At 44.3% G+C, this 24,423-nt stretch overlaps 1 protein-coding gene across 2 annotated transcripts in view; it reads left to right on the top strand.

Annotated features, from left to right (window-relative positions):
• Rnf169 (ring finger protein 169) overlaps nucleotides 1–23,588 on the top strand; it is a 52,299-nt gene extending 28,711 nt beyond the window's left edge. The window contains exons 3-6 of one of the 2 annotated variants that reach the window (XM_052157735.1): nucleotides 4,765–4,911; nucleotides 9,268–9,386; nucleotides 16,568–16,673; nucleotides 17,325–23,588. In XM_052157735.1, the coding sequence (XP_052013695.1) occupies nucleotides 4,765–4,911; nucleotides 9,268–9,386; nucleotides 16,568–16,673; nucleotides 17,325–18,506 (1,554 nt within the window). In that variant the 3' untranslated portion in view covers nucleotides 18,507–23,588. The remainder of the gene's footprint in view (nucleotides 1–4,764; nucleotides 4,912–9,267; nucleotides 9,387–16,567; nucleotides 16,674–17,324) is intronic. The other variant, XM_052157745.1, reaches the window with a different exon arrangement.
• Nucleotides 23,589–24,423: the final 835 nt, after the last annotated feature.

The raw sequence follows: 24,423 nt of genomic DNA on the forward strand, positions 1-24,423 counted from the left end.
GAGCACATAGAGACCATCTCAGTTGCTGTTGTGGTTTTTGTGGTTTTGCTTGGGTAAGAAATGGAAGACTGAAAAGTTGTAGATGGAAGAGGAGAGCTAGTGCTGGCCTCGAGCCTGGGTAAGCATCTCCCGTGGACTGTGGTGCCGAGAGGCTTTTCCTAGGTTTCTTAGCTTCCAGGTGTTACATTAGATGTTATATCTGTTCAATTGTTTTTGTTTTTGTTTTTGTTTTTGGCCAGGTTTCAAAATTTTGTTTTGTTTTTTGTTTTTGTTTTTTGGGGCAGGGTTTCTCTGTGTAACTGCCTTGTCTGTCAGGACTCATTTATGTAGACCAGGCTAGCCTCCAATTCCGAGATGTGTCTGCCTCTGCCTCTGGAGTGCTGGGATTAAAGGCTGAGTCCACCATCCCCCCGCCCCCGCCTGGCACTAAGCTTTCAGGTTTAAAAGGTCTGTGTTTTCTGTAGATCCCAGGCCTCTCGGGCACGCTCTGCACTGCTCCTCCTCCCCGCGCCTGTCCTCTCAGTGTGTCAGTGTCTTGAAGAGCAGGCTGTCGTTTTGATGCTTCATAGTCCATGCATTCACCTGCTGTGGATTGTGCTGTGTTCTGTATAAGAATTTTCTGCCCAGCCCAGGGACACAGTTTCTGCTCTGCTTTTCTCTGGAAGGAATCTAGTTTTAGGTTTAGCATTTAAGTCTACGATGCATTTTGAGCTGCTGTTTGTATGTGGATGCCTAGTTTGTTCCAGCACCATTTGTGGAAAACTCTACCCTTTTCCATTAAATTGTATTTGTACCTTTGCTGAAGTAATTAGCCATATATTTGTGGCTTTTATTTCTGGATTCTGTATTATCTATACTCTTGATTTATTTATTTATTTTAAATATTTATTTATTAAATGTAAGTACACTATACACTGTAGCTGTCTCCAGATGTACTAGGGCATCAGATCCCATTACAGATGGTTGTGAGCCACCATGTGGTTGCTGGGATTTGAACTCAGGACCTATGGAAGAGCAGTCAGTGTTATTAACTGCTGAGCCATCTCTCTAGCCCCTCTTGATTTATTTTTATGCAACTTTCTTGTCGCTTTGATTTTTGTACTTCTGATGAATCTTGAAATCTGGTATCCTAACTGTCTAACTTTGCTCTTTTTCAAAGTTATTTTCACTCTTAAGATTCATTGTTATCTAATTTTATAGGCCAATTCTTACCCAAAAATATCCTGTTAGAATTTTTTTTTTCTCTGTATAGCCCTACCTGTCCTGGAACTCACTATGTAGACTAGGCTGGCCTCGTACTCAGAAAATCTTCTGCCTCTGCCTCCCAAGAGCTGTTATTAAAGGTGTATACCACCACCATCCAGTTACATGTTAGAATTTTGATTAGGACTACATTAATCTGTAGATCAGTCTGGGGAGAGCTGGCATGTTAATGATATTGAACCTTTTGACCCGTCAATTTCTAATGATTTCTTTATTTCTCAAAGTAGTGTTATGTGGTTCTTACCTCATATCTTAGACATTTGGGGTTTGGGAGGGGAAGAGGGAGGAAGGAGAGAAGAGAGGGAGGGAGGGGAGAGAGGGGAGGGAGGGGAGGGAGAGAAGGCAAAGCTGACTCTCCTTGTGAGGGCATTAGTGTCATCAGGCGCTCTACCCATGGTCTTATGTTACTCTTGAGGCTAAAGTCTCAAATACAGATTTGGGGATGGGAAGGCACAAGCGTCGAGGCCCTGGCGAGTGTCAGCTGCTGTCGCTAAAGTCAAGTAGTGAAGCAGACTCAGCAGCTCATGCACAAGTATGAGTGAGCACTGTACACAAAAAGTGCTATACAAAGTCAGAGTGAAGCTGGGCATGGTGGGCAGCCTTCAACCTAGGAGGCAGAGCAGGAGTTCAAAGCCAGCCTGGTCTACAGAGGGAGTTCCAGGACAGCCAGGGCTCCACAGTGAGACTGCCTCAGACAAAACAGAACGAAACAAACAAACAAAAAGTTAGTGTAAAAACTGAAACTGCAAGAAGGAAACAGTCAAAAGTCTTGATCTTAGACAGCCATGGGTTTTCTAAAGAGGATAACAATGATATTTCATCTGTCATTAAAGACATAAAAAGGGAAAGCAAAGATTAAGAGAAAATGTTCTCAAAATGTGTATGTAACAATGAACTTGTATCCAGAATATATTAAAAAATATTGTACTTGCTAATAAGGTAACAAGTAAATAAATAAAATTATAAAAGAGCAAAAGGTTTGAACAGTCATTTCACAAAAGAACATAGCTTATTAAGGACATGAAGACAGTGCAATTAGCCATCAGGGGAATACTAATTAAAATCACAGAGACAACATTTTATATCCTCTCCCATGGCTGAAAAGACAACAGCTCCAAGATTTCAGTAAGAATGTGAACACAGAACTCTAATCTCTCAGAGCCCTGCCTCCAGATACCATTAGCATGCCAATATGAGGGTTACATTTGAACACATGGACTTCTGATGAACATACATGCAGAAACGTGTATGTGTATTTTTATCCTGACAGTCCTCCTCGACAAAGATGATAAGTAACTCTTATTAGGATGGCAGAGCTGTGACTGGCCATGCCAGAAAGAGGATGTACAAGCGATGAGCTTAGGAAAGTGCTCTGCAGCCCAGCTCTCAGAGTCGTAATGCAGTGCCAGCCCACAGGATGGCAAAAATAGAGCATGAGTGTGGAGGATCTGGAGCGATGGTTAGCCTCCTGCCGCAGGGCTGCAGGTGGGGGTGCAGTCTGCAAAGTGAACTTGAGAAGCTGGCAGCATGCCCACATGGCATGACTCACGGGCTCTTTGAGTCTATTGTGTGGCACTCATATCCCTAGGTAAGTACTCAAGAATGCCAGCTTATGTTTAAATAGCCACAGACTAGAACATCTCCAGGTATCTATGAATAATAGATGGTCAGAGTGTTTTAAAACCAAGCAATAAAATACAAAGAGCAAAATGAGAAAGTGCACATGGATACGTTTTCTGGAATGGTGAATGAAGGATGGCAGTCAAGAAAACAGAATACCCATGTATATAAAAGTCAAAGCTAGGCCAGATACAGTGGCACACGACTGTACTCCCAGCATCCGAGAAACTGAGACGGTAGGCTGGAGAGAGAGTTCAAGGCCAGCTCAGGTTCCAAAGTGAGATGACCCCCTGAACCCCAAGAAGATAAAATGATTTTGTTATTTTAAAAGTGTTGGAAACCAAGACTGTAGTTACTTTTGAGTAAGAAATTGGTCCAGGGCACAGGTAGAGGTTGGAGTTCTCAGCCCACTTCTTAAGCACAGCTAGTGTACTAGAGTATTTCCTGGGATTCAGGGAACCTGTGTGTTCCCTCTTTAACACCGAATTTACAGCCACACATGCAAATGAAGATCTGAGCAGGGTAAGTCCTGTGGGGACAGTCTGTAGCTTCCATGTGCGCCTAGAGCCTCTCCTGCAGCCTGGAGTGTGAGGGAAGCAAGGGCAGGTGTAGAGGTATAGAACGCAGAGACCAGGGTCCTTAGCTCAGTGCCTGGCACACAGTTAGCAAGTGGAATTACTGTGACGTGAAAGCCTGTTCATCCAGTCCTGCCCTTCCTTCTTCATGGTCCACAGGCCACTCCATCTCTCTGTCACATACTTGGACATCGTGGTGGCAGCTACCCCCTAGGCTGCCTTCTCCCTACTCTGAGTGTCGGCAGGCCGCTTAGCTTTATCTTTTTACAAGAAATGAAAACTATAAATAGCTTGTCAGTAATTGGGATATATATAATTAAAATTTAATATATAATTTAAATTTATTAAAACTTTGAGCAGTAAAAATGAAATGAAACTAGGAAGAATTGCTTGATACTTTCAGAGCACAGCAGGCTCCTCTGTCGACCATTTAGAATGCTTGCAATCATGGCTTTCTCGGAGCAGGCTGCAGAGGCCCCTATTTTGAACTACATAAGTGATTAACCACTTGCCTAAGATCATTCAGGTTTTTATTAAAATCCTCTGCTAGTTACATGGTGCAGCACCGCCTTTCCCAGATGAGGAGACACATCTGTGCTTAGGTTTCTCGTAGGCCTGTGTGTTTGTTGGCCTACCCTGTGACCATAGCATATGAACATAAAATGCAGGACGCTGAGCCTGGAGCAGTCACTGTTGTTGCTAGTAGACCCAGCCAGCTCCTCACATGCTTTGTGGCTGTGTCTGTTCCTGGTCCAATACAATTATATATATGTAACTTCATGGTAAGAATTTTTAGGTTTAAGTTTTAGTTTTTCCTATGCGAGTAAAGCTTGCTATATAGCTAGCTTTAATGGTTTTGTGTTGCTTAAGAATACAGAGCAGTTTAATCCTGTGCTGGGAAGTAAATATTTACCTAGAGCAGTGGTTCTCAACCTGTGGGTCCCAGCACATTTTGGGGGTTGAATGACTCTTTTACATGGGTTACATATCATATATCCTGCATATCAGATATTTATGTTATGATTCATAAGAGTAGCAAATTAACAGTTACAAAGTAGCAATGACATAATTGTATGGTTGGGGTCACCACAACCTGAGGAACTGTATTAAAGGTCACAGTATCAGGAAGGTTGAGAGCCACTGAGCTAGGGCCAAGTAGGCAGATTTACTTAGCAATCGGGGCGGCCATGTCTAGTAAGAGAGGCACCCTGGAGACTGCCACTTAATCTGGTCGGTAGAGTAATGATGTTTTTAAGTCTAGGATTTCCTAAAACTCTACAGTCTCTGTGTGGATTGTATTTTTCAGTTAAGAGGAGAGAAGTTACCAGAAGAAAAAGCTTGTGAAGATCAGATACACAAGGTACTGCAGGAGGATTCCGAAATGGGGAGGAAGAAGACTGATGAACAGAAGAAAAGGGACGAGCCAGTGGTGGTGAAGACAAGTCTGGAGCAGGTCAGTGGGTCATGTAGAGGTGGACACCTGCCTCAGAGAGCCCTGCCCTGGCAGGCCACGCCCTCAGAGAGCCCTGCCCTGGCAGGCCACGCCACAAGGGACACTCATTGACTGTGCAGCCTAAGAGCAGTGAAGTGTTATCCATCCATGTAGAGATGGGGGAATCTATGGAAAGATTAAGGGACCTGAAGAAAGAAGAGTCGGAACAGGCTGGGGTATTGAGCCCTGTGTGATGGGATTTGTAGGTATACCATCAAGTTGACATATGTGTTGGGTTTTGACATTAACAATGTATACTTTAACTTAATATCCTCAACTAGACTTTTTTAAAATGTGTATTTTACTTTCCTTTATCCTCTGCAATCCCTTAAACAGAACAATGCTTAGCTATAAGTATGTCCCCAATATTAGATGAATAATCTAAACTTAACTAATTAGGCATATATGACTGGGCCACATCTTACCTAAGCATTTTTCATTACTTATGTTTTATTACTCCTTCAAATGTGTACAAGTACATGTATACGCTGACACACATGTGCCATCAAAAGCCAAACTGTGAGAGTTGGTTTTCTCTTTCCATCGTGTGGGTCCTGGGGATTGAACTCAGGGGGTCAGGTACCTTCACCCACCAACTCATCTCACTGGTCCAAGAAAGGACTTCTGAAAATATAATTGTATTCATATAGAAAACAACACCTTCATATCAATTGTGACCACAACAATTTGAATATCTGATGCTTGCTGTATATATTTTGAATCATGTATTTTCAGCATTTTTATGTAGCCTTGTGAACGTTTCAAGTTATTTTTTAAATGTGTTAAAATTAATGAAGCCTTAACATAAATGAAGATAGGTAACATAAGCAAGTAGGAAGAGGGGGCTGGAGACGTGGCTGCTTCGCAGGGGACCTGGATTTGATTCCCACCACCCACAGGGGCCTTACAGCCTCCAGTTCCCAGGACCTGATGATCTTTTCTGACTTCCATGGGGATCAGGCACACATATGGGGAACATGCAGGCCAAATATTCATATGATAAAAATGAATAATGTATATGTTTATATATTTTGTATATTTATGTTATAAACATATACATATATATTTATGCACAGATAGAAAAAGAAAGAATAGATTAAAAACAAAACGAAAAATCCAACACCTGCAGAAGCAGCGCTGCAGCACTACACCCTGGCCAGGTTGCTTTCTGTCCGTCCTTTTGGCTCAGTTTGTATAAAAGACAGGTTTCCTAAGCTTCAAAAGCAGAAGTTTTTAAAGGTATCTTGGGTCAGTGTATTTGTTGACTTCCATATGCAGGTGACATATGGTTCTGGTTATAGTATTGATCATCATTAATTGGTATTAAAAATAGCCATTTGGAAACAGCATGGTGGCACACATCTGTAATATCAGCACTTGGGAGGCTGAGGCAGGAGGGTTGCAGTTAAGCTGACCTAGACTCTGTAGTGAGTTCTAGGTCTACTTGGGCTGTGTATACAGTGAGGCTGTCCCTCCAAACAATACAAATAAAACAAAGGCACTTGGATTTCATAAATTTTCAGTCTTGTAAAAGATTCCATTTGACAAGCACAAAATGCTGTGTGCTCTCTGTGCTGTGCACACCAGGAGCCCTGAAAGGCGAGGAGCTGCTGCTGGGAAGGAAGGGTTCGTGTTAGCTCAGTGGCAGCAGGCCACCGTGTGGCTTGACTGCAGCCCCAGCTCTGGGCTATAGTCTCCGAGACAGCTTTGCCTCTTCCCTCTTGCAAAGCGCTCTGGCAAACTATTCAAATGCCTCCAAGTGTTGATGCATGGGAGACGCCATTCCCTCCAGGAACTGTATTAGAGAACACTGCTTCCACGTCAAGGCCGGGAGTCATAGTAATTATTTTGCTTCTGGCACTGTTATCTTTGAAACAGAAAGTCATTACATCCCTGCAGTTTACTTCTTTAAAGGAACCCGAAAATACAGATTCTCAGATTCCCTTATCGGCAGCAGTCAGATCCATAACATTGTCAGTGCGAAGCGTAGTGAGTAAACGCTAACTGGTTTTGGATTTCGTGATCCTGCCCTTTTCTACTCTTCCTATTTCCTTTTAAGTTTTTGAGGACTTTTAAATGGCTTTAATAAGTCTTAGACAGGCTGGGCAGTGGTGGCAAACACCTTTAATCCTAGGACTAAGGAGGCAGAGGCAGGAGGATCTCTGTGAGTTGGAGGGCCTCCTGATCTACAGAGTGAGTTCCTGGGTAGTCAGGGCTGCACAGAGAAACCCTGTCTTAAAAAGAAAAAAAAGTTTTTAGACTGATAAAGGCTATGCTCTCAGCTAGGAGAGACTGAAGTCAGAAGACTGCAACTTCATGGTCTGATTAGGCCTCAGTGAGTTCAGGCTAGTTTGGGCAATTCAGTGGAACTGTAAAATAAAAAAGGCTGGGCAGTGGAGGGGAGGAGCCACTGACATGTGCAAGACCCAGGGCTAGGGAGAGCAAATGATTTCATTATATTAAAACTTGGACCCAAGGGAACCTGAAATGGTGTCAGGGGACAGCCAGCCATGTATTAAGGTTGTGTCATGATGAGACTGTCATTACACTTTCCTGCCACCAAACCTCAGTGGCTCTCCATTTCTTTGAGAACTAAGTGAGAAGTCTTCAGCCAGCCCCCAGGTCCTCCCTGGAGCGTGATTCCAGCCAGGCTTTCCGTCCTCGAGGGTGCTCCACTGCTCTTGGAGGAGACATGCTCGCTGCCAGCACACGCACTCTTCCTCTCTGTCAGGCTCATGTCAGCTTGCTGGTGGGACGGTTGCTATTTGTCTCCATGTCCAGTTTCAAAGCTGCCACCTTCAAACTGGCAGAGACTTCACCGCGCATCCTCCTCACCTCAGACCACCCACAACAGTTTGTGACTTTTATGGGACTGTGTACTCCCATTATAGATTTTCATGTTTGTTTCACTATCAGATTGTTTGTTGGCCTGTGTCTGACCCAGGTAAAATCCTCCCTCAGTGTCTTGCCCATCACATTTCTGATGCATGCTCATCAAATTATTAAATTTGGGAAGAATCCTAGAAAGTGAGATTATAATATATTTTTTATAATAGAAATAAAATGGGCATAATGCTTAATTTGTTGTTTTATTATGGTATAATTACTCCGATAGTGGTATGAATTGTTAGAAAGCAAAATTGTATAGCCAACAGTTATATTAAGGATTATAAATCAGAGGTGAAAGTTTAATTATCCTATGACCTAGAAATATCCCCTACAGACATTTTGGTGATTATCCTAATCAGATCTATTTTCTAAGTACAGTACACACACACACACACACACACACACTCTACATGTTCTTTTTATCCAGAGATGTTGCCTTGTATGCATACTGTTTTCTAATCCATTTTTAGTTCATTATAAATTGCATCTTTACTTATAAAAATTTTTTAACTTTTAAAACTTCTTTCCAGTACAATTTCTTCGAATATTTTAATCTCCTGTAGGTATCTTACTGCCTTAAATGCTTCTTTGATAAATTACTACAAGTAGGAGGCCAGGTGAAGGAACATGTGCTTTGAAGATGTGTTAATGTTCACTGCCCAGGTGTCCTGGAGAAGGTGTGGTGTAGATGAACTCCTTCCTATGCTGTGTGAAACCCCTGCCCTCCATAGCCTAGCCCTGGCAGGGATAGTATGTTTGCCAAGTGTCACTGTAAGCATTTCATTTACCCACGCTCTGCACCATTGTAAGGACACAGAGTGCCTTAGGTTTATTTATATTCAAGGTGAAAGGTGAGAGGTGAATATTTCTCACGTGTTTCTAGGTGTTGGACATGGAGGCATGGAGAGGAAGGTAGTTTTGTCTTTGTAGATATTTATTTGCAATAATGCAGCTTAGTTTTCATCAGTTAAAAGGAATTTAGTGACTAGTATAAAATTAAGCTTTTTCTTAATGCGGTCTGTTAGCTTATTTAGTGCTTATCAGCTTGCAGGATCCTTACAGTATCGCAGTCTACAGAGGAAGTAGACAGACCAGTGGCGCTGTGGGGACCTCCTCTGAATGCTCCATACTTGGTACCAGACTCGTTGTGAAAAGAGACCAAAATGCAGACTGCCGCTATTACCTCGTACTGAGCCTGTGGTCTCTCTCCCAAAGCTGGAAGAAAATATCATAAGCAATTCGATAAAGGGTTAATTTGATTTTGGATATTTCCAGGTAAAGCCACATTTGCAATTAGTATTTAAAAAAAAAAATTGGGATCAAACTGGAACCCAGAACAGTAATTTAGAGAGATGGACTTTGAAACTGTACTAGGATAGCTCCCACAGGAAGCTCACGGACAGTTTGTCTCCCTTGTCTCCTTGCCAGTGTCCTGCGCGTCTCTCAGATTCAGAGAATGAAGAGCCTTCTCGGGGGCCGGCGACACAGACCCATCGCTCGGCCTTTGTCTCCAAGAGCAGCTCCTACTCCTTAGCTTTCCTGGCAGGGTAAGAGTGGTGGCTGAATTCAGTCTGAGTTCTTTCATTTGTGGGGTGATGAAGGGGTGAAAAGAGGTGGGTTTCCAAATGTGGAATACAGAGAAAGGGCTCACATGAGTGTGGAGAAGTGTGTGTATGCTTGTGCACACCAAAGGCTAGTCTCAAGTGGTGTCCCTCAGGAGCCATCCATCTTGTTCTTTGAGACAGGGCCCCTGATTGGCCTGAAGTGTGCCAAGTGAGTGCTGACCCACCTGTCTCCACCTTCCTGAGCCTTCCTTGTAAGTGACCTTTGAGGGCAAACACATTCTTCTCAACCCCTCTCCTGAATTTTCATGGAAGGTCCTATTTGCCCCTTTCTGGCATTCTCTGGGTAGGATGGTGCTAACTTCTGAGCCGCGCAGTGTGACCTTTCTCCTGTAGGGAAATGATGATGCTTCTTCAGTTGGACAGTAGATGTAGCTTTCCCTCTGGACTTTGAACTCCTCCAAGGAGGGAGGCCTGGCTGGGTTTCTTTTTCTTGCTTAGATCTAACATGTATTTCAGGAAGCTTTTAAAAACCTGGTCAAGGAATTTCTGCATCCTTTAGGCTTTGCAGGTCCTGGGGAGGAAAAGAATGTGGTTGGATGGTTGCTTGACTCTGGAGGAATAGAGGAGGAAAAGGGAGGGAATGAGGGGGGAGGGGAGGGCAGGGGCAGGGTGAAGTGAAGCATTCATTTATTCAGTAGATGTTTCAGAAGTGACTGCTCCATGCTGTGCTCCATTTGTAATAGGGATATAAAGCACAGTCTTGACCTTGTGTTGTTATCTTTTCTACTTAAAACTGGCATCGCTTATCCTTCCTGCTAGGGCTCATTCTCTTGTCTTCCCAACACTACATAGTAGCTGTCTGTCTGCCTTGCTGCCTCTCTGGACATACATGCACTCTTCTTTCCTGGAGATGTTACTGGTCTCTGTGTGTAACTACAGCAGACTACCAAGTTTAATAACTTTGTCAGATGTTCTGTCCTGGAAGGTCCCTGATGTCTGTTCTGGAAACCTTGTGTATGTTCTTCTGGAACAGTTTTTGGTGTCCTTTGTTGAAGATTTCTAAGTATAAAAGTCACCAAATCTCTAGTCTTCTCTGGAGTAATAGTAACTTTTCTAAGACTCTTCTCTTGATGTCCCCACTTGTATAATTTGTCCTAGAAGTGTTTCTCAACTTGTGAGTTGTGACCCCTTTGGGGTTTCACAGGGGTCACATATAAGATATCCTGCATATCAGATATTTTACTACTAACTGTAGCAAAATTACAGTTATGATGTAGTAACAAAATAATTTTATGGTTGGGTATTATCACAACATTAGGAACTGTGACAAAGGGTCACAGCAGTAGGAAGGTTGAGAACTACTATGCTAGACAGTTAGCTTAGTCAATAGATAAGGACATAGTAACTGGGTAAGCCTGTGATGAAGATATGAGCTGGAAGTCAGATGTCCTTCCAGCTCTACAAATCAGAATAATTGTTGCTTTCTTATTTCATATGTAGATTGTGTATAACCATAGTTATAACGTAATGGTTATAAAGCAGGAAGAAAAAAATCATTTTTCTAATAAAGCCAGAAATCACAATAAATATACACCAAAACTAATGTTTTATGATATCTGTAATTAATATTATTATGTGAAATAACTTAGAAAAATAAATTAATAGTCCTTTACGAAAGAAACATTGCCCCAGTTGGAGTTCATGCTGAATGAGTGAATTGCTTATTACCAGTTCCAGCTCTACCTTTGTATTGGTATAATTCATTCTTCTGAAAGAGGACCTGTGGATTAATATACCATTACATAAAAGCCTAAAAAATTATTCTGTCTTGGACAGGGTTGCACATGCACAGAGGTTTTGCATCTGATGTGTTTGGGGGAACATCTCTGTCATGTTTTCCTTCCTTTCTCCTAGCCTACCCTTTCCATGATGGGACCAATTCATATGCAAACCCTGACTGCAGACTTAGTCTGTTAGCTCGCATTATCGTTAGTAGTATGCAACTCGGATCTCAGGGCTCATCTGGCAAATGTTCAAGTCAGGTGAAGGTCAACTATTAGTTTAGTTCTTGCGACAATTAACTGGATTATATATGTTCATGACCACACCACAAGGAAGCATCATTGGACTCTGTCTCTCGTAGCTGTCATGTCCAAATCAGAGTCTCCAACAAAATCTAAGCAGCCACATGAGAGTCTGAGGAGCCAGTGTAGCCACAGGGACATTCATGGACATGTACTAATGAGATAGCCAGATGCTAAATTCTTCAAGTGCTGTGGGGTTGTCACTTATACCATTGTAAAAGAGGTGTATGCAGACACACCTGTGAGGAGGCCTCACAGGGTAGAGAAAGAGTGGATCTACAGAGGGTGATCTCAGTAGACTCTCCAAAATGAGGCACCCACTTCACTGTGGGAGATTTTTATCAGGAGCATCAAAGAACATACTTGAGAAACGTTATCTTAGTCTATTGTTGTGAACAGACACCATGACCAAGGCAGTTCTTATAAAATCAAACATTTAATTAGAGCCTTGCTTACAGTTTCAGAGGCCTAGTCCATTATCCTCATGGTGAGAAGCATGGCAGCACTCAAGAAGAATGGCACTGGGGCAGTGGCCGAGAGCTATGTCTGCCTCCTAGGCCGGGGTGGCAGGAGAGACACACACAGACTGGGTCTCATGTGGGTTTTTAAAAGCCCACCCCCAGTGAAACCCTTTTTCCAACAAGGCCACACCTCCTAATCCTTTCAAAATAATGCCACTCTCTGAAGACTAAGCCTCACCGAAATGGGAATTAAGATATTACTTGGAACAGCATGAAAAATTGGAAGTGATTGAAATCTTGACTTCCTGTAGCAGGATCCAGAAGAGGAGCTTTACTTATGTGACCTTGATGGCCACCACAGTGTAGACATGACTGCAGAAATCCTGTCCTAGTCAGGTCACAGCTGTTCAGTGAGGCATGCCTTGTTGAAGTGAGGCATAGCTTACCTTTCTTCTAACTGAGGGGGCTGACATAGCCCTGAACACTTGGTGGTCAGGGAAGCGAGCTTGGAGGTGGTGGCAGCTTTGGTTGTGCAGGAATCATCAACAATGACCATTATGGCTTTGATGGTGGCAGTTAGGTAGAGAATGCTGTGGCAGCAGGGGTGGCAACAGTGGATTTGGTAATCGTAGACAGTCTTAGAGGTGGTGGATTTGCCGTTTATGGTCATTGGTCTTTGGTACCCTGCCTCCTGTAGTGGTGGAGGCTGGTCCTTTGCCAAACCCTGAGACCAAGGTGGCTATGGCGCTTCCAGCAGTAGCAGCAGCTGTGGCACTGGTGGAAGTTTTCCTTTTGTTTTGGGTTTTGTTTCTTGGCTCTGTCACCCAGGCCTGTCTTATCCTCTCAGTCCTCCCTCCCTCCCCAGCCTCTCCCAGTTCTGGGATCACAGGCTAGGTCAGAAGGTGTTGGTTATTGCTAGACAGCAGCTCAGCAGAAAGGGGAGAAGGAGAAGTAATGGGGAAGACACAGGTTATAAGAGTTTGAGCTCAGCCCAGCACAGGGGTGGCAAGGCCTAACTGCTCCGGAAAGGACGTGCTTTAGACAGTGTTCATGTATGGGCAGGAAGCTCATCAACTGTCACGACCATGCAACCGCTATTTTAATTGCTCTTTTGTGGAAAGTTACTCCAGAACATTCAAAAAAGGGGTTTTCCCTCCATGCTGTTGATTATTAATGTAAATGATACAGCGTTGGATAAATATGTCCTTAAACATTTTTATTTAAAAGATGCCTTAATTAGGGGTAGGGCTTAGTGGAAGAGTACTTGTCTAGCAAGCAGGAGGTAGTGGGGTTACTCTCCAGCACTACCAAGACAAATCCACACCCAAACAAATGACCAAAACCAAACTGATGTAATTAACAGGGTTATCTTTTCAGAAAATGATCTTCAACCCAGTGGGACCCTTCAGTAGAAAACTTGATTTCAGGAATGCTGACTGAGTCTCCTATTGGTGTACCTTCTCTGAAGCTCAGAAACTGTTATGTTCACTTCAAATTGTTCTCAGATTTTAGGAAAACAATTTAAAGATTATAATGCTGACAATAATGTATAGTTGTGGACAATGAAAAAATTAACTTGATGATAGTTGTACAACCATCTAACTATATTTAGATTTAAAATAGTTAAAATGATAAAATTTGTGTTGTTTATATTTTAGCACATAAAAATACTAACATTGTTTATAGTTTGGGGAGTTTCAAATATACTTTTTTCTATTAAGTAACAAAAAATTAACATGCTTTCTCTGAAAATTGGTTTCCTAAGAGAGTTCCTAGGTAACAATTTTAGACATTCTTATAATTATATCTTCATCAAATGAAGCTGCCACTTGTCCTTCTTGTCTGCTTTGTAAGCCGTGTTTCTTAAGCATAGAAGCATGAGAGCAGGAACCTTGGCAGCTGAGGGCGGCCCTGGAGGAAGGCCACCCTGGAGGAAGGCCACCCTGGAGGAAGGCTGGCCCTGGAGGAAGGCCACCCTGGGGGAAGGCCGCCCTGGGGGAAGGCCGCCCTGGGGGAAGCACATGGGTAGACGGCCTGTGGGCATTGTCCACTGGTCAACTAATTTTTATAAAAGAAACAAAGTAAGAGGGTTCTGTAGTCATCTGATGAGATTGTGATTCTTTCAGATAACTACAATAAGCTAATCAAAGGCCATTTTTACATATATACTAATTAGAAAAATTAATTTGAACCTAAATATGATACTTAACAAAATTAAAATAAAAATTAAATACATGAAACATTTAATTAATTGATTAATTCTAAAACCATTATTTTACTTCATTCCTCATCCCTATTTTTTCACGGAATTCAAACTGAAGCTGTGATTCTAGGAGCTCACTCAGGACACTGTCTGGGCGCTGTGCATCTTTTCTCTTGCTAAGAACTCTGCATTGGGCTGTGTCAGTGCTATCAGTTAATTCTCAACAAGGGATGCAGGATCGTTCATTGGGAAGAAAACTCACCTCTTTACATGGTGCTGGCCCAGCTGGGAATCAGCATGCAAGAGCGTGAGAGATGCAGACACATCTTAGCCCAGACGTTGAGGTCAGCTGTACAGTAACTGCCCTCCAGGACAGTCTCTAATGTGGTGGCCTTCAGGAACTACATGGACCTTTGAATTATCTTATCAATGGGTGTCTAGTGCTCTGCATAGAGTTGCTGCTTGAAATATACTTTCCTTACTAAATGACAAAGAAAATTTCAATAATGCCGAAGTTTATCAAAAATATTTTCACCATCAGGAAAAATAGGTCTTCATTGTTTGCTTCACCATAAATGTGAGTTTGCCCCTAGGTTTTTTCTTTCACCAATATGGAGTTGAAGGGACAGATGTGAAGTAGTTTTCCCAGCTGTCCACAGTTGTCCTTAGTGCACCTGTCATTTGGACCTGAAACTACACTAGTCAATTGTTAGCTTGGCCATTGCCCTGACAAGATGGGTTCATAGCCTGATATGAAGACTATTGTTAATTCCTCAGGACAGAATCTGGAGCTCAGGGTTTAGGTGTCGCTTCAGCTCGACCACTTCCAGTGGCCTCAAACCCAGTGTTCCAGAGAGCAAAGCTCTTCTTTCCTCCACTGGTCAAACACCCTTCCTCTCAGTGGAACTTGCCTCACCCAAAGTTGTGTATTTAGAATAATAATGCCACCTCTCTGCTCTAAATCCCGGGTCCACGTGCTCATTGTTTACAAAGCATTTGGGGGATATCTTATGTGACTGGCAGTATGCGTGGCTTCTAGCAATGCAAATAAACTTTAATATTTTTCTAAGTATCAATTCAGCTTGCTTCTTAGAGTGACAGTTGCTTGTTCCAAAATTGAGACTTTCCTTAAGTGCTGAATTTTCTTGTTATAGAACAAATATGTGTTGCACAGCCATCATCTTCTCCCATTAACACCGTGCGGTCATGAGACATAGGCTCGGAGACATAGGATAGGTGCTGGAGCAGAAGATTCTGAGTGCTAGACAGGCTTGCTCTGGAGAGGCAAGATGCAGAGAATTCTGGGGCTGATCCCTGCCCACCCACCCACCTCCTTGTTTTCTCTGAGCCAACTCTGACATTAAAATCTTGTCTATAAAAGAGTTTATATGATGCATTCTGTTAAAGAGCTAAATAGTATCAATTGAGGAAATAATTTCTATTTGGAGTTATTTACATAGTTATGTGTCTGTTTTGATTTATTGCAAATACTTATTCATCCAGTAAAATGAATGTTATAGAAAGGCTTTTCAAGTTTTCTTACTCTCAGTTTTTAGTGCCACTTCTGCCTGTTATATCATGCCTGGTTTATTGTGCCTTTGTAATACTAAATTATTTGTCTGCTCCACTGGGCTCTGATTGCCTAGAGAGCGTGACTGTTTTCTGTGTGCTGAGTATGTGATGAATGCTTGGTGAAATGTATCCCAAGAGAATAAAAAGTTAGCTGTAGTGTAGTATAGGTGACTGCCTGTGCATGCATGCTGTTCTACAGTAGATTCTGTCTGGCGCAGGCACAGCTGATAGGGAGCCAGGCCTCCAGTCCCTTATTAAGCACAGGCAAAGTGTTAGTTCAGAATAATCAGAGACCCAGATGTAACGACCTAAACACTTGGAAATTTAGCTGTGTAAGGGCTGTTCTGTTACTTCACTGGGCACGGTGACAGCGGACTGCCGCACACAGGACAGGTGCTGAGGACATGGTGTGCAAGTCATGGCACTAGGCTCAGGAGTTGTCTCTGTGGTGACGGTCACAGGTTGCTCTAAGAGGCATCCTAGCATGCACACACCAGCCACAAGCACTTATAACTCAGTCCTAGGGGACCCAGCACCCTCTCTGGCCTCCACGGCACCAGGGTTACAAGTGCTGCACAGACATACATGCAGGCAAAGCACCCACACACATAAAATAAATAAAGCTAAAACTGTAAAGTTATAAAACATAAGATAAAATTTATGTGTCTGGAAGACTTTGGAAGTCTTTTTCTCTTTGGCATTTGGTTGATAAATTAACCCCTTTTTCTATTATAGCTACTTAAAGGGATTGTGTTTCTCGGGGTGTGGCTTAGAATGGTAAAAGAGACTGTCATCTTTTTTGAAACTTGTATGGACTAACTGTAACTATATATTCTTTTTTAGGAAGCTGAACACCAAGGTGCAGCGGAGTCAGAGCTGCAGTGACACAGTTCAGGACAGAGTGAGGAGCCGGCTCAGAACAGCACCACCCAACAGAGCCAAGGTACAGGTCAGCCTGGGGCTGTGGCCCTTCCCCACCGGCCTCCACCTTCCCCTCAGCCCACACAGCTTCCCCTGCACAGGGCAGAGTGGGTCCCAGACAGATTGTATTAGCTATCTAGAGAAGCCTACAAAAAGATGTGAAAGAAGAAGGTTCAAATTAGTAGACAGCTAGGGATAGTAAGCCATTATAGAAACCTTACAAAAGCTCTAGGCAAGATCCATCTTCAGATTTTGATGTTGCTAACTCTTTCACATATGTGTATGAGTTTTAGGCTAGGGATTTTCCCATTTTTTTTTTTTTTAGGTACACATTACCCTTCCTTTACCTTCCTTCTCTACCCTCCCACCATCTGAAGGACTTATGTAGAAAAACCTGCACATGCGAGAGGACTGGAGGGAAGGTTCCGCAGTGAACAGCACTTGTTCCTACAGAGAACTAGACCCACATCGGGCAGTTGCTTCCCATAACTCTAGCTTCAGGGGATCCAACACCCTCTTATGACCTCTTTGAACACCTGCACATACATGTACATACATACATACATACATACATACATACATACATACATACACACAACCCCACATATATAAGTTTTAAAAGATAAAAAATAAAAAGTAAAGAAAACCAACCACACATGATCTTTTCTGTTTCTTTCAGATCACAACTCTAACTCCCGGCTCCACCCCCGTTATTGGTGTTCTCTTGTCTACTCAGAACAACCGCTGCCTCTCTGCCCCTGACTTAACCATAGAAAAGCGCCTGCCCTTCAGCTCCCTTTCACCCTTGGCCTCCCTGCATAAGCCAGAGCGCTCCATCAGCCCTGAAAGCAACGACAGCATCTCCGAAGAGCTAAACCACTTCAAGCCCATCGTCTGCTCCCCTTGCACCCCTCCCAAGAGACTCCCCGATGGCCGGGTGCTCAGTCCGCTGATCATCAAGTCAACACCTCGCAACCTGAACAGAAGCCTGCAGAAGCAGACCTCCTATGAGGCCAGTCCTCGCATCCTCAAGAAGTGGGAGCAGATCTTCCAGGAGCGGCAGATCAAGAGGACCCTTTCCAAAGCCACGCTCACCTCCCTGGCCCCTGAAGCAGGGGAAGAGTTACCAGGTTCTGAAGTAATCCATTCGAGCAAGGAGAGGCCTTCTCTGGCTTTAAGTACAAGGCTGTCCAGGGCCCAGGTGCTCACAGAGTGTGCTGGGCCCACCTCCACTCCCTTTGAATACTTCCCCTCTGTTAACCAGGCAGAAGCAGAACAGGACTGTGTCAGAAAAAGGAGCCGTGAGGTCCCACTGAGAGCCTGCCATTCCTCAGAGCACAGAGGAGTAGCCAGTGGGCCTTCTGTGGAAGGGGGGCAGTTTGAGGAGTCAAGGTCCACTGTGGATACCACATTAGTCAAACCTTGCATAAGCACAGTGATGAAGACTGCAGCAGTTCATTCGTTGCTACCCCAAAATGATGTTTTGGGTGGGGTCCTCAAAACAAAGAAACAACTGAAGACACTCAGTCATTTTGATCTGGGTAATGGCATTCTGGTCAACAGCCTAGGAGAGGAGCCGATTCCTTCCCTGCGCAGAGGCCGGAAAAGGCGCTGTAAGACCAAGCACTTGGAACAGAACGGTGTTAAGAAACTGCGACCACCCAGCAGTGACATGGGCCTGGCTCCCAAGGACCCAGGGCTGCTTGAGGTGGGGCGGAAATCACAGCAGGAGGAAGAGGACCAGCAGCTGGCTCTGCAGTCACAGCGCACGTTTGACCGTGAGAGGCGGACTATGAGCCGGCGCAAAGGAAACGTGGACCAGTATCTCTTGAGGTCCAGCAGCCTGGCTGGGACCAAGTAGCACTTAATGTACAAAGTAATGTTACCTACTTTTCAGAGGTCCTTGGCCTCAATCATTTATCCAAAAGAGCTAGCTGAATGTTCTCACTTTGAGTTTCTTTCAATGGCAAAACACTGTCTGCTATGGTTCTGAGAGGATCCAGGGCCTTGGTGTTTAAAAGCCAGTGTCTGCATCTTTGGCTTTCTAGGACCAGGGCCAGTCCTGCTCACTCTTTGAGTGAGCCAACTCTGAAGGCTTCTGGGCCCAACTCTGGCAGTGCCCTCTTGGAATGAGCTTGGGAGCAGCCCTGTTCATGAACTTGATGGCCAGTGTTAGAGATGGCAGGGAGATGGGTACCCTCTCACACTCTGTCTTACCACAGAGTGGTGTTTTAAGTTAACCTTGCAGATAAACATGAACTCTTCAGAGACAAGCAGTGCCAGTCCTTTGGAAGAGCCAAGATAAATAGATGCTCACTTCATCTTTCCCTCTCTTTGCCATAGTAATTTCTACATACCCACATCAGTTGAGCTTAGAACTTTTGCCACCACAGAAGTTAATTTGCATTCTCTGTTTATACTATGACTTTTGATTGAAGCAGTGTGGTTGACACCTGGTCTTCCTGAGACCTACTTTGTAAGTGTTGTCAGCTTGATGGTAAAGCCGCGGTATAGACGGCTAGGTTCTCTTAGCTGCCAAGTGGCCTAGCCCACCCAGACTGACCACTGGCTCTCATGGCCACAAGTCCCATGGATTCTCCATAATCACAGGGTGCCCAAAGGAAATACAACCTAAGGGCATGCCAGGGCCTCCAGGGAGACTGGCTAGGCACTGAGCCCACAGTGCAAAGCCCACGTAGAGCACTTCACCTTGATGGGTGGAAAACAGAATTGCAGTGACCTCGCCTAGCCTGCCTGCAGGCTCCTGTTCTCCCAGGAGCCCTCCCTGGGAGATGGACTGGGAGGGTTCCTTACTCCTTCCATGTGCCAGTGGCTATCTGCAATTTTTGATCTAAAAATCATGAAAAGAAACTTGCCCTAAAGTCAGGCAAAGGACAAAGCTGAAACTCCATGCTGTGGAAGCAAGGTCTCCAGCTGGGTGCAGCTGGTAAATTCAGTCCCATGGACCTTTGGGCTTTATTTTTCTCAGCAGCTGACACTGTGTGTCTTTTGCATCCCTGGTGGTGCTTGGTGCTTCTGCCCTTGTGGGCTCCTTGAGAATAGGGATTAGGATAGGGTTTTAGGGACTCTCAGGTGGGCTGGCCTTTCCTGTGTTTATATGAGCTATTACCATAGTCCTGTGACTGACATTTTAACAAACCTTCCAGAGCTTTTATACCAATCCTATGTTGTCCCCTTTAAAAGGTCCCAGCAAGAAACTGCATAGCTGTTTGGTTACGTTGCCTTTGATCAGAATCTCTCAGAGACATTGGAAGTCTAGAAGTAGCTGGAGCTTAGACTCACCTGTGCCAGGGAGATGTCAGTCTTTGGGAATTCTAGAAGAGACAACTTCAGTTTGGAGTTAGCCAGAAACTGGGTGAAGCTTTTGAAGGTGTGAAGAAGGGAGGCGAGTCCCGAGATGATGTCTCTTGAAGAAGACACAGTTGATTTCTCTGCAGCTCATAGTTGACCCAGGGATGCTAGCTATCTGTGGCCATTAGCAGGGTGGCTTCAGAGGCTGCTCTGGCAGGGCCCGCGTGAGTCTGGAGTGTGGGTGTATTTGAAACATGCAATAGTCTCCTTCCTTTATACTCACGCTTTACTTCCCATCCTAGGCACCTTTGAGGGCTCTCAGAGCTGCCGGAAGGCACGCCAGCGTCCCGGGAGGAGAGCTGGCCCTGCCTGGCTGCAGACACCAGGAAATTCCATTAGAGAAAACGTAGAAATGTCTACCATTCCATGTGTTTCCTTTATGAGCTTAGTAATTATTGGAAGGCTAGTCTTACTGGGTAGCATTAAAGACACTTATTTTTCCACTTGCCACCCTTTTCTATGTCACTAATGCGTAGAAAAACACTTTCAGTTGGAATTAATTTTTGGTTTTGGTAAGAAGATAAAATATTTTAATAGATGAAAGATATATTTTAAATATCTCCCTTCCCCTAGTGACCCCCTTGATTAAGAATGCGTAGCAATGGCGACAAGTGTGGGCTCAGGTGCAGTGCTGCTGCTGAGTGAGTGTGCAGACACTGGGCTGTCCCCATGGACCCCCAGGGACACCCCTCCCCCAGAACTGTAGACAGTGTTCTCTCCCATACTTCCTGCTGAGAACAGTGGCCCTTGAAATAGAGGCCGAACAGTTTATGTTGAGACGGAATGGCTTACTCTCTAGTTTGCCTACCCTTGAAAATGGAAAAAACTTCTAAAGTATCTGCATACTAGATGGTCTCAAACTTAGTCAGTGAAACCTGAACACTTCATTTCTGAAAATTCCCATCTTGCTGTTTGACTGAAGTCCATTGCAACTACAGTGGTTGGCATGGCTCCCTAAAGAGTGGACAGGGAAGGAGAAGGTTGGGAGGCTGCGGAGCTCGGAGGAAGATACCACCTCACGATAGTTTTCCTGAGCCACGGCAGTCCTGCCACCTGCCCGCTGCCCAAATTCTGCTGTGTGCATTCTGTTTATCTTTTTCTTATTAAAGAGGAAACTAGGAGGGACAGGAGGGTGAGTCTTTCTCATGGGAAATCCAAGAGATGTGCTATCCCTCAAGAAGGCTTGGTGGCCCTTCTCTAGAGAGACACTAACTCTTGTACCTGTTTGCAGAAGTCATCTGAAGTCATCTGGGCCTGGTGTGCTGCTATCGTCAGGGAGTGCTCTGCCGGCCTCTGGTCTCTGCCCTTAGTGGCCTCTTTAAAAAAAAAAAAAGTCTGGCTGAGGCTTGGCTAGGAATCGTTCCTAATTGACTTCATGTATTTTAAAAAATATTCTTTGATTATGGAAGAAGTACTGGTCATAAATGGTCTTTTTTTTTTTGAGGTAAAATGCCCTTCTGAAATTAAAGCTATTTAATTAGTTATTGTCAGAATACAAGCTGGCCACTGACTAGAATGGGAGGTTGATGAGGGGGGCTGTGTGCATTCTGAATGCACACAGTCTTAGGGAGTTCTTGCATCTCCCACCCTGTGCTGGGCCATAGTCTAGCCCCTCATGCTGAGGGCCTTGTGTAGTGTGGTGTGCGTGGATGTGCTTGACCCAAGAGTGAGTGTATTCATGATCTCTGAAAGGCTGCTCCATCTCTGGCAATGCTCTTCAGTGGTCCTGTTCAGGAGATCTGGCTGAGCAGGTCACCCACATTTTCCATACCTTATCAGTATTTCTGAGTTTAACTCTGTTTTTTCCATTTCCTAAGTTATTTTCCCTTAGGAGAATGGATTTTCTCTTGCAGTGATTATAGACCAGTTGCCCTGTTCAGAGGCTGCATTTAGCTCAAATCCCAAGAAATGAGGCAAGTCTGGATCGCCCTGAAGAAACCTGTCATTCGCTTGCATGACCTCCTAATGCATCCCAAGCTGACCCCTCACCAGACCTGGCGGTGACTTGGGTTTCTTTCTAGCTTGTCATTGAAGCAGAGAGCCAGTAGGAAAAGGTGGCTGACTCATCATCGTGAGGTTAAATCTCGACTGCCATCAGCCCTACCTTTAAATGAAGACCCACAGTTCTGGGTCCCACTGTAGTGTTCTGGGGCCCAAATAATTGTGAAAGTTACATGGTTTGTTAAAGGGATATCCAAATGACAGGTTTTATGGTCTTTTTCTTCTGTTTTCTTCAGTTAAGAAATACCTGTATCCCCAGAATACAGCCACAATATATAGAGTACTTAGTAGGGGAAACCCCATAGTGTGAGTTCAGTCATTGGTGGGATTTTAGTTGGAGTGGCTGTCATTTTAATTACAGCCTTTGCTGTTTCTCTCAAACTTCACAGGGCCCTAACCCTTCCTTAGCCAGACCTTTCCTCACCAGCCATACAATACTGTTTAGATTGAGCCTTTAGGATGAATGGAGCTGGTTATAAATTCTTATAACTCAGTAGGATTTGAGGAGCAGGTTTTGAAGATGAGGCTGCTGCCCAGATTTTTTTTTAAGATAACCCTGAAATGCCCATTTCCCAGATTGTTATCCACTGTAGCATTCTGAAGATTGTTCTGTAGAAGAGACTTGGAGGAACACAGAGGTTACCGGTTTTTAGTAAAATTGGATGGAGGAAAAAAATGCCATGTCCCCATGAGGAGACAGCTTTGTGTATAGGTAGGATTTCTTCTCAGGGGGGAAATGCACTCTTGTGTCTCCTAAGTTTGTTGTCATTAGTGTGGGAACTTAAACCATACAAGAGCTGACCCTAGACTCTGAGCTCCCTCCCTCTTCTGGAGTCGTGGATCCAGGAGGAGCTAGACAAGGCCATGCCTTTAAGGCCAGACTTCCCTACTGCTGCGTGTGAGGCACAGACAGTTCAGCCTTAAGCTGTCAAGCTGGGCCGGGAGCAGCTTCCGCATGGTTCCAGATTCCTGCAGCAGAAGCTAGGTTCTCTCTAGCTGCTACCTGCCCTCCAAGCTGAGCCTCAGTGCAGCCCAGCAGCTCCCAGTTTGCTCATGCATAACCACCGGCAAAGCGATCAGACTATGCAAGATGGCAAATAACTAGCCGAAATGCCAACTAATGTTTGTTTGTTTGTTTTCACCTGATACACTGTTTACTCTTAACTGTACAAATATAGTTGTCCTAAGAGCCAAGAGGGGAACCTTTCCACCTAGAAATAGAAAATGGTTGTCTGTTGGCTTTAGGCTACCTGCTACAGCTCCTTGTGGTCTGGTGATTGTGATTTATTCAACCTGTTTACATTAGAATTGGAGAAGGGGCCCTGGATCTTAGTGCGCTGCCACTGCTGTCTGTGCCCCCTTGACTCCTAAAGAGCCTTTGGATAGAGGGACTTGGGACAAGGTACGCCCTGTCAGGGATGCTTTTACTACAAAGGAATGGTATGGAATCAAGTGGAATGAGTGATGTATGATTAACAGTACCAAAGTGCATTCTTCAATGTGTATGTGCCTGTTCCAGGCGAGGCCCAAGTTGAAAATGCAGTAAAGCAGACTCATGAAAGCAAACAGACTATCTCTGATCAGTGTCAAGAGCCGCGTCTCGGGACGGCCTAAGGTGGCAGTGGGCAGGTGTTTGGGTGCTCTCCAGAGCTGGGCACGACCTGGGTTAGAATGCCTCCCTTTGGCATTCACTATGAGCTAGAAGCACTGGGGTGGGGTCTCCACCGGGAACATGTACCTTTTGACTTGTTCTAATGGACATTACTTACTGTTTCCTGATTTCCTGTGACCATTCCTATTTCTCTGAAGACACCAAAGAGTTTGAGTAAAGAATGACTTGGGGCCGGGTGATAGTGGCACACACCTTTAATCCCAGCACTTGGGAGGCAGAGGCAGGTGGATCTCTGAGTTTGAGGCCAGCCTGGTCTACAGAGTGAGTTCCAGGACAGCCAGGGCTACAGAGAAACCCTGTCTCAAAAAAAAACAAGACAAGAATGCCTTGGGGGTGCTGCTCTCCTTGTACCTTACGGCCACTCTTTGCAATCTGGTTTTTGAAAATATTCTTCTTTGGAACCATTGCTAGAAAGTCATAAAAATACCTTTGACATAAGTTTTCCATTAAAAGAGAACAAATGTTAACCTGTTCTTTTAAATTCAGAAAATGAACCTGGAAGACCATTTTGAGTTGATGCCATGCATGGTAAGGCGGATATGGGACCTTTGGGGTCACCTGGCCTTAAGGAAGAGTGCTTAGAGTGAACACACTGCCAGATGGAGACTTGAAAACAGTACTGGGCACTTGGTCCTTAGAGCAGCAAGATGCTCTGTACACTATTAATTATTGTATAACTAGGTGTGCTGGGTGTGTCCTTTTCCAGATGGGAACTCTGGCCCTGGCAGTTCAG

This window comes from Apodemus sylvaticus, chromosome 1 (genome assembly GCF_947179515.1).
Source record: "Apodemus sylvaticus chromosome 1, mApoSyl1.1, whole genome shotgun sequence".
Lineage (NCBI taxonomy): Eukaryota > Metazoa > Chordata > Mammalia > Rodentia > Muridae > Apodemus > Apodemus sylvaticus.